A 12,960-nucleotide genomic window follows, 5' to 3' on the forward strand; every position below is an offset into this window, starting at 1 on the left:
TTTTTTTCTGTTAATTTTTTTGTAAATAAGTTTTCTCTTTCAATTACGGGCACTGATATGGCGGCACTAATGGGCACCGATGAGATGGCACTGATGGACATCGATGAGGTAGTACTGACGGGCACAGATGAGGTGGCACTGATTGGCGGCGCTGGTATGCGACACTGATGGGCACACATAGGCGGCACTGATGGGCACACATAGGCGGCACTGATGGGCACACGTAGGCGGCACTGATGGGCACACGTAGGCGGCACTGATGGGCACTCATGGGCGGCACTGGGCACTCATAGGCGGCACAGATGGGCACTCATGGGCGGCACAGATGGGCACTTATGGGTGGCACAGATGGGCACTGCTAGGTGGGCACTGGGCATGGATGGGCACTGTGGGGTGGCACTGATGGACACTGGGGTGGCACTGATGGACACTGGGGTGGCGCTGATGGACACTGGGGTGGCAGCACTGATTGTTGCCAGTCAGTGCCCATTTGTGGGCACTGACTGGCATCTTTTTTGACTTTTTTTTTTTTTTTTTTTTTTTTTGGCTTTTTTTTTTTTTTTGCCCACCCTGGTGCTCCAGGGTGGGCATCCCTGGTGGTCCAGTGTGGCGATCCGAGGGGGGGCTGCGCTGATAAACAATCAGCGCTAACCCCCCCTGTCAGGAGAGCCGCAGATCGGCTATCCTCTACTCGCGTCTGTCAGACGCGAGTGAGGAAGAGCCATCGGCGGCTCTTCCTGTTTACATCGTGATCAGCCGTGGTTGGACACGGCTGATCACGTGGTAAAGAGTCTCCGCCGGAGGCTCTTTACCGAGATCGGAGATGCAGGGTGTCAGACTGACACCCCGCATCACCGATCGCCGCGATGCGCGCCCCCACGGGCGCGCGCGGCATTAAATCCTGCAGGACGTTCTAGAACGTCCTGTCAGGATTTCATAACCACTTCCCGGACGTAAATCGGCCATAGGCCGGGCGGGAAGTGGTTAAAGCAATATTTTCTTGTTGTCATTTTTTCAAATGACAAAAAAAATGTTTTATTTTTTTTTTTTTTTGCATTTTAGTCTAAATATGAGATCTGAGGTCTTTTTGATCCCACATCTCATATTTAAGAGGACCTGTCATGCTTTTTTCTATTACAAGGCTGGACTTACAAGAAATAAGCAGTATGATGTGACTGCCCATGCAGGACCGCCGGCACTGGAGGAAGTCGGGGACAGCGCAGGAGCAGTGTGTGGAGAGGATGGATATAAATTGTGATTTTCAATTAACACAGATGTCCCCTTTGTCGTTATACAGGGGTGAGCTGGCCGGATATGCACCGCCTGGCTGACCGCATTAACCTGGAAGAGCTGACCAAAGCTGGCATCTTGAAGGGCAACGTGGAGGACATGATCAAGGCTCACATGGGCGCGGTGTTCATGCCGCATGGCCTGGGTCACTTCCTGGGCATCGATGTCCATGATGTTGGAGGATACCCCGAGGTCAGTACATTGGAAGTCAATGGGAGTTTTTACACAGCAGGATAAATCAGATGACCTAGCTTTCTTTGGAATAAGTAACAGTCAGGGCCAGCCTTTGGGGTGTGCGAGCTGTGTGGCCGCACAGGGCGCCATGGGCAATAGGGGCGCCGTGCGGCCATCCAGAGGCGTACTAAGGGGGGCGGGCCGCCCCCGAGTACCACACACTGGGGGGGTGTCAGACCGCCCCCCCTCCGCGATTGTATTACACCCGCGGTGGCAGCACCACGGGTTTAGGCACCGGCACACTGGCATAGGCAGGGAGAGGTGAGCTAGCTACAGTGAGGAGGGGGAGGGAGTGTGAGGGGGGGTGCAGGGTGACACCGCTGCACCTACCATCCCCTCCTCTTGCGGCCACGGGCTGCCTGTCTGTGCGATCCCAGATGTCACACAGGCACAGCCGAGTGAAGTTGCCTCCCCCTCCTCTCTGTTTATGTGTAAACAGGGGGAGGGGACCTCCTGTGTATGTGCTGCCGCGCTGATCTGAGGTACTGAAGGTGGGGGGGCTGCACTGAAGGAGGGGGGCTACACTGAACGGGGGCGCTACTCTGAAGGGGGGTCTGCACTGAATGTGGGGGTCTGCATTGAAGGGGTGGATACACTGAAGGAGGGTCTGCACTGAAGGGGGTCTGTGTAACATGCAGGGGGTCCAGAGCTGCAGGGTTCCGTGTAATGTAAAGGGGTCCAGTGATGCAGGGTGCTGTGTAATGTAAAGGGGTCCAGTGATGCAGGGTGCTGTGTAATGTAAAGGGGTCCAGAGGTGCCACAGGATTAGCTTGCACAGGGCGCCTGATAACCTAAGGCCGGCCCTGGTAACAGTCAACAAGAGGTGACCCTCCTACAACTCACCAGTTACAATTATTATGTTTCTCATCTTTTTTTAGTAGTTTGATTGAAGTTTCGGGTCCCAGATCCCGCCCCTTTTTCACCCCCACCTTCTGCTAAAGTTCTCCTCTTTCTATCTCTCGGCCCGGCTCTGTTTTCATATTTGATATGTTTGTGGTCAGATTTGCATGTTGACATTTGCCAAATCATCTCTCTGTGGTTCATTTTTTAGGGTACCGATCGCATCGACCTGCCCGGCCTGAAAAGCCTGCGGACAGCCCGCACCCTGCAGGAGCGAATGGTTCTCACCATCGAGCCCGGAATCTACTTCATCGACCACGTCCTGGACCAGGCCCTGGCCAACCCCGCTCAGGCGTGCTTCATTAACGACGACGTCCTGAGACGCTTCCGAGGGTTCGGCGGTGTAAGTGGATTGTTGCCGTTACCCCTCCCCCATCTGCACTAATTTAACATTTCACTTCCATTAACACGTATGTATGACACCACTCCAGGCAGACGTATATGGTGACCAGCCGCAGGTGCACAGGCTCTATGGAACCCACCATCTTTCTCCCAGACATACATACACATAAACTGAACTGCCTAAAGCTTTTTTGGTGTCAGATAGGTCAGAAAGACATTCTCTCCCTCCACCTTCTCACACAAACTTCACCCAATGGGCACAGCAGGCATGCATCCCAGTGAACATACAGAAAAGGGGTGCTTGTAACGCCTCATAATGGGCACAGCAGGTGTACAGACCCGGGAACTCAGCACAGGGACAGGGGGAACCCCCTCATAATGGGCACAGCAGGTATACAGACCCGGGAACTCAGCACAGGGATGGTGGGAACCCCTCATAATGGGCACAGCAGGTGTACAGACCCAGGAACTCAGCACAGGGACAGGGGGAACCCCCTCATAATGGGCACAGCAGGTATACAGACCCGGGAACTCCGCACAGGGACGGGGGAAATCACTCATAATGGCCACAGCAGGTATACAGACCCGGGAACTCCGCACAGGGTCGGGGGAACCCCTCATAATGGGCACAGTAGGCGTACAGACCCGGGAACTCAGCACAGGGATGGTGGGAGCCCCTCATAATGGGCACAGCAGGTGTACAGATCCAGGAACTCAGCACAGGGATTGTGGGAACCCCTCATAATGGCCACAGCAGTTGTACAGACCCGGGAACTCAGTACAGGGAGGGTGGGAATCCCTCATAATGGGCACAGCAGGTGTACAGACCCAGGAACTCAATGCTGGGAGGGTGAGATTTCTCATAATGGGCACAGCATGCATGCATACCCTTTAGGATAATAGAAATTCTTGGTGGGTTTAACTCTTCAGCATCACGTTTTAAGTGGTCAGGTGCAGGGGCGGACTGACAACTCATGGGGCCCCCGGGCGATAGAAGATTATGGGGCCCCTGGGCTTACAGATGGCCACCACGCCAGGAGGCAGTGCAGAGGCAGGGCAGCTAAAATCTCGGGATTTTCACATCAAAAGCATGTCGGTTTTGGACATATCAGGGACAGATGTTAAAAAAACATAGATTTTTACATACTGTCCCTGTTTTACTGAGCCTGGCAACCCTGATGGGGGCCCCCTAGTGGTATGGGGCCCTCGGGCAGTGCCCGAGTGACTCAATGGTCAGTCCGCCCCTGGTCAGGTGTGTATTTGATACAACTAAAGCAAACTGATCTCTTTATTTCTCTAAAATCCTACAAGATGACATTTCCCCTTTCAGTTGAATCCTATGACTAGTGAGTGAGGCTGTGGGTGACGGGGGAAGGGTGATGGGGGAAGGGGGAAGGGTGCTGTGCGGAGTGATTCACCTGGGTGACATTGGTGTTATCTGTCCCAGTGATGAGATAGAAAAGCGTTCTATCGGCACAATTCCTGGTGGGATTTGGCACAACCTGCACTGTAAATGTTCCTTATTGCAGAGCCGTTAGAAGCCGACGTGGCAATAAAGATGTAACCGTTTCCTCTTATGAGATCCGTCCCTGCTGAGAGTCCCCCGCGGTCGGGCTTGTACTGCAGAGGGAATTCTCTCTGTATAAAAACACCCGGGCGTTTTTCTGAGATGGTAAGGACGGGCGCTCATTACTAGGACGAATATAAAAACCGCCGTACTTCCCTATTCACTCAAAGAACACAAGTTGCTTCATAAAATTGTAATAAAGTGTCGATAGACGGCACAAAAAATAAATAAAAAATGTGCTGACATCCTTTTCCAGCTTCTCTCGCTTGAAAATAAAAGATTTCCACTTGAGGATTTTGAAAGCAACAGATCCTAGAAAAAAAGGACTTTAGCAAAGTTTATAGGACACATTGCTTAGCTCCTCCCCCTCTACCACCTCTATGACCGGCTGTCATAATGACAGCCAGGATTTACTTTGTATTATATAGCAAGAGCAGCTGTCAAAAAGTTAGGAGCCAGGAGTGCGCCCTGTCCCGCCGAGCTCGTGCGCAGAAGCGAATGCATACGTGAGTAGCGCCCGCATATGAAAGCGAAGTAAGGAATTGTCGCGATTGGTAGAGCGAGAGCAATAATTCTAGCCCTAGACCTCCTCTGTAACTCAAAACATGCAACCTGTAGAATTTTTTAAACGTCGCCTATGGAGATTTTAAAGGGTAAAAGTTTGTCGCCATTCCACGAGCGGACGTAATTTTGAAGCGTGACGTGTTGGGTATCATTTTACTCGGCGTAACATTATCTTTCACAATATAAACAAAAAATTGGGCTAAATTTACTGTTGTCTTATTTTTTCAATAAAATAAGTGTATTTTTTCCCAAAAAAGTGCGCTTGTAAGACCGCTGCGCAAATACGGTGTGACAGAAAGTATTGCAACGATCGCCATTTTATTCTCTAGGTGTTAGAATAAAAAAATATATATAATGTTTGGGGGTTCTAACTTCTAAGTAAAGGGAAGGAGATGGAAACAGGCAGGGAAGCTCCATTAGCATGGGATTGCGACCCTGAGGAGGGGGGGGGGGGTGCGCACGGAGACAGGGTACCCCAGCTGTGCCGCATAAGGTCTCTAATTCTAGTCGCAATTGCAACCTGGCACCCAGGGTTTGTCAAGCCCTGGTCTTAGCAAACTGAGTTTTTAGGGGTCAACTCTTCCCTACATGTTTCGCCAAACCATTGACTTCTTCAGGGGAGTGAGGCGTGACCAATACAATGAAAATGACTCTAATAGAGCCATTTTCATTGTATTGAAGCCAATGGTTTAGCGAAACATGTAGGGAAGAGTTGACCCATAAAAACTCATTTTTTATGGGTCCAGTTTTTATGGGTACATGTTTTGCCAAACCATTGGCTTCTTCAGAGGTAGTGAGGCGTGACCAATACAATGAAAATGGCTCTAATAGAGGCATTTTCAGTGGATTGAAGCCAATGGTTTGGCGAAACATGTAGGGGAGAGTTGACCCATTAAAAAACTCATTTTTTATGGGTCCAGTTTTTATGGGTACGTGTTTCACCAAACCATTGGCTTCTTCAGAGGGAGTGAGGCCTGACCAATAGAGCCATTTTCATTGAAACATGTAGGGAAGATTTGACCTATAAAAAGACTTCTCTGGCCAGTAGTAAATACAATGTAATAAAATATTTTATGTATTAATTATTCTGTTTGAGTGGTTTTGGCACCGCAATAATCCCCACTCCTTTTGTCCCTTTCTGTAGTAAAGGGTTGTAATTAGGAAGCAGTCAGTGTGAGCATTGGCTAATAAATCGCTGTCAGTTAAATCGCATGCACCAGAAAGTAGGGTTGTCCAGATACCGATACCAGTATCGGTATCGGGACCGATACCGAGTATTTGCGGGAGTACTCGTACTCGCGCAAATACCCCCGATACCTAAATAGAATACTTTCCCCCCCCGCCGCTGCCGCCGCATCGCGCTGCCGCATCGAGGGACATGGCTAGAGGGACATTGCTGCATATGTGAGGGACATGGCTAGAGGGACATGGCTGCATATGTGATGGACATGGCTGCATATGTGAGGGACATGGCTGCATATGTGAGGGACATGGCTAGAGGGACATGGCTGCATATGTGAGGGACATGGCTGCATATGTGAGGGACATGGCTAGAGGGACATGGCTGCATATGTGAGGGACATGGCTAGAGGGACATGGCTGCATATGTGGGGGACATGGCTGCATATGGGGGGGACATGGCTGCATTTGGGGACACATTTAAAAAAAGTATCGGTATTCGGTATCGGCGACTACTTGAAAAAAAGTATCGGTACTTGTACTCGGTCCTAAAAAAGTGGTATCGGGACAACCCTACCAGAAAGATTCCCCAGCAGTGAATGTCAGATAAATATGCCCTAAGTGTCGTATTTCCATTTATGATAACAACTTTTTCCGCAGGTGCGTATCGAAGACGACATCGCGGTGACCGCCAGCGGCGTGGAGCTTCTCACCTGCGTCCCCCGCACCGTTGAGGAGATCGAATCTTTCATGGCGGAGTCCAAAGACGAGGGAAAGACCCTGAGCAAGGTCATCCTCAGCCAAGGGCTGTGAGTGGCGTCTCCGGGAGGGGGCCGGACCCCCCCCCCCCCCCCATAGCCACTGCATTTCCTGTGCCTTCCAATAATTGACTTTTTATAATCGCTACAAATCTTCTTAAAAAAATAAAATAAAATTCTGCAGATTTAATCGCCAAACCAAACGCAGCAAATCCAATCCTGTTTCTAATCATTTGAAGGAAACGGAGCGTCAGTAAAAAAAAAAAGAGAGAGAAAAGCCAAATACAAGCCTCGCTCTGTTCCGCTAAGTGGATGCAGTTTGTTTGGCGGAACAGCCGGGGAATCTTGGCAGCGCAGCTCCGTTATTGCTTTTCAGATGTCCTAACATATCACTTACCAAATAAATGCATTTCAACAATAGCAGGATATCGAGGGGAGTGGTTCTTTTTTTTGTTTATGGGTTTGGTTTGTAACGAATGCCCCAGGAGATGGCGGCGTACACAAATGCGTACGGACAGTCTGCGCTGGCCGCAGCGCTTGTACAACCCCCCCAGACATTTGGAAACACTCGGAGCCGCTCTCATGACTCATCCCCCCCTCCCCCTCCCTTCCTGGCGAACTCTCATGGGAGTGAGAGAGAGAGCTGTGCATGATGTCATAAGCCTAGGCCAATGACCAGACAGGAAACAGGAAGTGGGCTGTATAAGGAAACAGAAAGTGGGCTGTATAAGGAAACAGGAAGTGGGCTGTATAAGGGATTTATTGGCAGAAAAAAAATGTTTTGCTATTCAAAGTTATAACAACAACAAGGGCAGAAGATTTAAAGGGGTTGTAAAGGTACAATTTTTTTTCCTAAATAGCTTCCTTTACCTTCGTGCAGATTCTGTTCTGTTCCTTACACACTGAAGCATTTTTGCAGCGTTTTAGCGTTAAAAATAGCGCTATTAAAGCGCTCATAAAACGCTCTCCTTGCATCTCAATGGACCCTTTCACACTGAGTCCTGCAAGCAGCATCTTTGGAGCAGCTTTTGGGCGATGAAACAAAAAACGCTCCAAAAACGCCCCTCTCCATTGAAATTAATTGAAAAGCGCTGTAAAAACGCCTCACCCTTTCACACTGAGGCACTGCAAAAACGCCCTAAAACGTTAGGGTCTTAGCGGTGCTTTACCAGCACATTGGGATTGCTGATGAGGTTTTGCTCGAATAACGCTCGAAAAACGCCCCAGTGTGAAAGGGGCATAATAACAAACATGTCATACTTACCTCCACTGTGTAGCTAATTTTGCACAGTGGCCCTGTTCCTCCTTTTCTGGGGTCCCATGGTGGCTCCTCCCCGCAATAGATAACCCCCTCTGGGAAGCTCTCTCCAGAGGGGGGTTACCTTGCGGGCGCACTCCTGTGTCATATACTCTGCGTCCATAGTCGCTGAGTGTATGACTCGGCCCCGCCCCCCAGCAGCCGCGTCATGGGATTTTGATTGAAAGCAGCGGGAGCCAATGGCTGTGCTGCTATCAATCTATCCAATCAACGCAGAGACTCCGTGGAGAAGAGGACGCCGGGGACGAGCCGAGCAGGTGATTGGGTTCAGGTAAGTAAAACGGGGGGGGGGGGGGGGGGCTGATTGCCAGATGTGTTTTCACCTTAATGCATAGGATGCATTAAGGGGAAAAAACACAAAGCTTTACAACCCCTTTAATTCCTGCAGAGGAGGTAGGGATTGGGGGCAATAAAACCATAACTCAACCACAGGGTTTTACATCCCCCCCGCAACAAACTTTACGTGTAAACGAGCCCTAAGGCTGCCGAATGCAACTAAGGGCTCATTCACAAGTGCAGCAGACACTGAAAAGTGATCCGAGTGGTGCCTCCTCACCACCTGATTTAAACCTGTGATTGCCGTGCGAATCAATTGCGACACGGTAGTACGGCAATTAGAGGTTTAAATCGGCTGTGAGGAGGCCACACGGGGCCCGGTGATCTTTGACTTCTCCCATGCTGTTCCGGTAAAAGTGATTAAAAAAAAAAACAATGAAAGCAGCAGTGTAAAAAAAAATAATAATAAAAAAAAAAAAAAATGTAACCACTTCAGCCCCGGACCATTTGGCTGGCCAAAGATCAGAGCACTTTTTGCAATTTGGCACTGTGTCGGTTTAACTGACAATTGTCAGAAGGGGACATACCCCGAAAAAGCGTGTCCTGAAAAATTGTATGTTAGTGCAAATAAAAAAAGTATCACAGCAAGTATTCACAAATAATTGTAAAATGCAAAACTGCGGTGGGTGTAACAAGATGTCCGCTTTCCCCCTTCTCAGTCTTTCCTTACAATGAGTGTGGGGTGTAGCAAGATGGCGGCGACGGAACGACACTTCCGTTACTAATTCTGACGGGTCACCATATCTGACGAAACATCGACCTCACTCCTAGCGTGCCACTAACACGGAGAACTTTGCCGAGGAATACTGATTGGTTTAGCAGATACTAGAGGCGAGCCCCTTGCTGTGTATGCGGGTTGTGATTGGCTAGCGGGAAGAAGAGGCGTGACATGCTTGTGGGCACGGGCTATGATTGATTAGCATGCACGAGAGGCGGGTCCCTCGCTGTGTGCGGGTTGTGGTTGGCTAGCAGGAAAGAGAGGCGGAACCTTGCTTGTGGGCACGAGCTGCGATTGATCAGAATGCACGAGAGGCGGGGCCCCTCGCTGTGTGGTGGTTGTGATTGATCAGCAGGCACGAGAGGCGGAACCTTGCTGTATGTGCGGTCTGTGATTGGTTAGCAGGTACAGAAGGCGGAACCTTGCTGTGGGTTGCGGGCTGTGATTGGGCAGAAATCCAAGGAACTTGACAGGAGACATTAGAATACTGTAGTGCACATCTATCGGCGTTCTTAGCAGCGAATCCCCGATGTGTTTCCCGAGTACGTTACACTCATCGAGGATCCGGTACAGGACGGCGGACCTCGGAGGGAGTTGCGGGGAAGAAGCGTTGAAGGCGGCCGGAGAAGTTCCAGAAGTTTTCTCGGTGTAGCGCAGCGCCCCGTGTGTGCAGTACCTATAAGCGGCCACGAGGTGTCGCTGCCCCGCCTTCTCCTCCCGCCTATATATAGAGTGACAGCGGCGCTCCGGCAGTCAGTATTGAGCGGCTGGCGGTGTCACCTGGTCGGAGAGTCCGGCGATTGATCGCACAGAGTCAGCCCGAGCTCACCCTGGATTCCCGAAGCTCGTCACCATGCTTGGCCGGCTATAGGAGCTCCATGGAGCTAGCCAACTTCTACGAGGTCGAGTCCCGGCCATCCATGAGCGCCCAGCCTCAGCAGCACGCCGCCTACGGCTACAGGGAGCCCCCCGCCGCCACCGGGGACGTGACCGAGCTGTGCGACAACGAGAACTCCATAGACATCAGCGCCTACATCGACCCGGCCGCCTTCAACGACGAGTTCCTGGCCGATCTCTTCCATAACAGCAAGCAGGACCGAGCCAAGACCACCATGGACTACCAGCAGGGACACCCTCCTATGTATGGCTGCATGGCCACCTACCTGGACAATGGCCTGAGGCCCCCCTGGTCAATGCTAACCTTCACCCATCCCGCCAGCGCCCAACCACCACCCATCCCGCCAGCACCCCGCCAACCAGCACCCATCCCGCCAGCGCCCAGCCAGCACCCCGCCAACCAGTGCCCAACCAACCACCACCCATCCTGCCAACCACCACCCATCCCGCCAGCGCCCCGCCAACCAGCACCCATCCTGCCAGCGCCCAGCCAGCACCCCGCCAACCAGTGCCCAACCAACCACCACCCATCCCGCCTGCACCCTGCCAACCAGCACCCACCCCACCTACATCCTACCAATCACCACCCATCCCTCCAACCAGCTCCCATCCCACCTACACCCCACCAACCAACCAGCACCCATCTCGCCTGCACTCCGTCAACCGGCCAGCGCCCACCCCACCAACCAGCCAGCACCCATCCCGCCTGCACCCTGCCAACCAACCAGCACCCATCCCGCAACCAGAGCACATCCCACCTGCACATCACCAACCAACCAGCACCCATCCCGCCTGCACTCTGCCAACCAACCAGCACCGCTACCGACTGCACCCACGCCAACCAATCAGCACTCGACCAACCAGCGCCCATCTCGCCTGCACCCTGCCAACCAACCAGCACCGCTACCGACTGCAACCACGCCAACCAATCGGCACTCAACCAACCAGCGCCCAACCCACCTGCACCCCACCAACCAACCAGCACCCATCCTGCTTGCACCCTGCCAACCAAGCAGCACCCATCCCGCCTGCACCCCACCAACCAACCATCCCTCCTGCATCCCACCAGCAACCCGTCCTGCCTGCACCCTGCCAACCAGCGATCAGTGCTGTAAAAATGCATTGGATTACTATAAAAATGCCACTGGCAGTGAAGGGGTTAACACTAGGGGGCGGGGAAGGGGTTAAGTATGTTCCCTGGGTCTGTTCTAACTGTAGGGGGGGGGTGGCCTCACTAGGGGAAATCACTGATCGTTGTTCATACATCTCCCTGACAGGACCGGGAGCTGTGTGTGTAGGTCCTCGCTCTGTAACGAGCGATCGCGGGTGCCCGGCAGTGATCGGATCGCGACCGCCGGGCACACGCACGGGAGTCGAGCGAGCGGGGGGCGCGCCCCTAGTGGCCACTTCCCCTGCCGATGTAGAGCCACGGGCTCTCGCGCAGGAGAGCCGACCTGTCACCGTAGAACTGTGACGGCTGGTCGGCAACCAGTTAAGCTAGTGCATTGTTGGTTCACTCACTTTTTACTTCGATTTCCCTTCTAAATGTTTTTTTTTTCTTTGTCTGAATTTCTCACTTCCTGTTCCTCCTCAGTAAGCTGTTCTGGCTGACTAACCCCCAGCCAGATGATGGAGGCAAGCTTACTAAGGGGACACAGGAAGTGAGAAATTCAGACAAAGAAAAAAAACATTTAGAAGGGAAATGGAAGGAAAAGGTAAGTGAACCAACAATGCACGAGCTTAAAGGAACCAATTTAGAAAATAAAAAACAAACCTTTACAACCCCTTAACGCCCGCCGCACGACTATTTACGTTCGCAAAATGGCACGGACAGGCAGATGGGCGTATATATACGTCCTTGCCTTCTAGCGGGTGGGGGGTCCGATCGCGACCCCCCCAATCCGTGCGGCGGGCGGATTCCCGCGGGGAGCGATCCGGGACGACGGCGCGGCTATTCGTTTATAGCCACTCCATCGCGATCGCTCCCCGGAGCTGAAGAACGGGGAGAGCTGTATGTAAACACAGCTTCCCCGTGCTTCACTGTGGCGGCATCATCGATCGAGTGATCCTTTTTATAGGGAGACTCGATCGATGACGTCAGTCCTACAGCCACACCCCCCCTACAGTAGTAAACACACACTAGGTGAACCCTAACTCCTACAGCGCCCCCTGTGGTTAACTCCCAAACTGCAACTGTCATTTTCACAATAAACAATGCAATTTAAATGCATTTTTTGCTGTGAAAATGACAATGGTCCCAAAAATGTGTCAAAATTGTCCGAAGTGTCCGCCATAATGTCGCAGTCACGAAAAAAATCTCTGATCGCCGCCATTAGTAGTAAAAAAAAAAAAAAATTAATAAAAATGCAATAAAAATATCCCCTATTTTGTAAACGCTATAAATTTTGCGCAAACCAATCGATAAACGCTTATTGCGATTTTTTTTTTTTTTTTTTACCAAAAATAGGTAGAAGAATACGTATTGGCCTAAACTGAGGGAAAAAAATTTTTATATATGTTTTTGGGGGATATTTATAATAGCATAAAGTAAAAAATATTGCATTTTTTTCAAAATTGTCGCTCTATTTTTGTTTATAGCGCAAAAAAAACGCAGAGGTGATCAAATACCACCAAAAGAAAGCTCCATTTGTGGGGAAAAAAAGACGTAAATTTTGTTTGGGAGCCACGTCGCACGACCGCGCAATTGTCTGTTAAAGCGACGCAGTGCCGAATTGTAAAAACGCCTTTGGGCATTTAGCAGCATATTGTTCCGGGGCTTAAGTGGTTAATAAATATCTCTCCAAAAATATAAAAAAAATAAAAAAATCCTCCGCAGTTTAGGCCGATATGTATTCTA

The 12,960-nt window shown here is 51.0% G+C and overlaps 1 protein-coding gene across 1 annotated transcript in view; it reads left to right on the forward strand.

Annotated features, from left to right (window-relative positions):
* Nucleotides 1–7,254, forward strand: part of PEPD (peptidase D) — a 158,804-nt gene extending 151,550 nt beyond the window's left edge. The window contains exons 13-15 of the mRNA XM_040329439.1: nucleotides 1,298–1,482; nucleotides 2,576–2,767; nucleotides 6,737–7,254. Coding sequence (XP_040185373.1) covers nucleotides 1,298–1,482; nucleotides 2,576–2,767; nucleotides 6,737–6,889 — 530 coding nt within the window. The 3' untranslated portion in view covers nucleotides 6,890–7,254. The remainder of the gene's footprint in view (nucleotides 1–1,297; nucleotides 1,483–2,575; nucleotides 2,768–6,736) is intronic.
* Nucleotides 7,255–12,960: the final 5,706 nt, after the last annotated feature.

Source organism: Rana temporaria, chromosome 11, assembly GCF_905171775.1.
Source record: "Rana temporaria chromosome 11, aRanTem1.1, whole genome shotgun sequence".
Taxonomy (NCBI): Eukaryota; Metazoa; Chordata; class Amphibia; order Anura; family Ranidae; genus Rana; species Rana temporaria.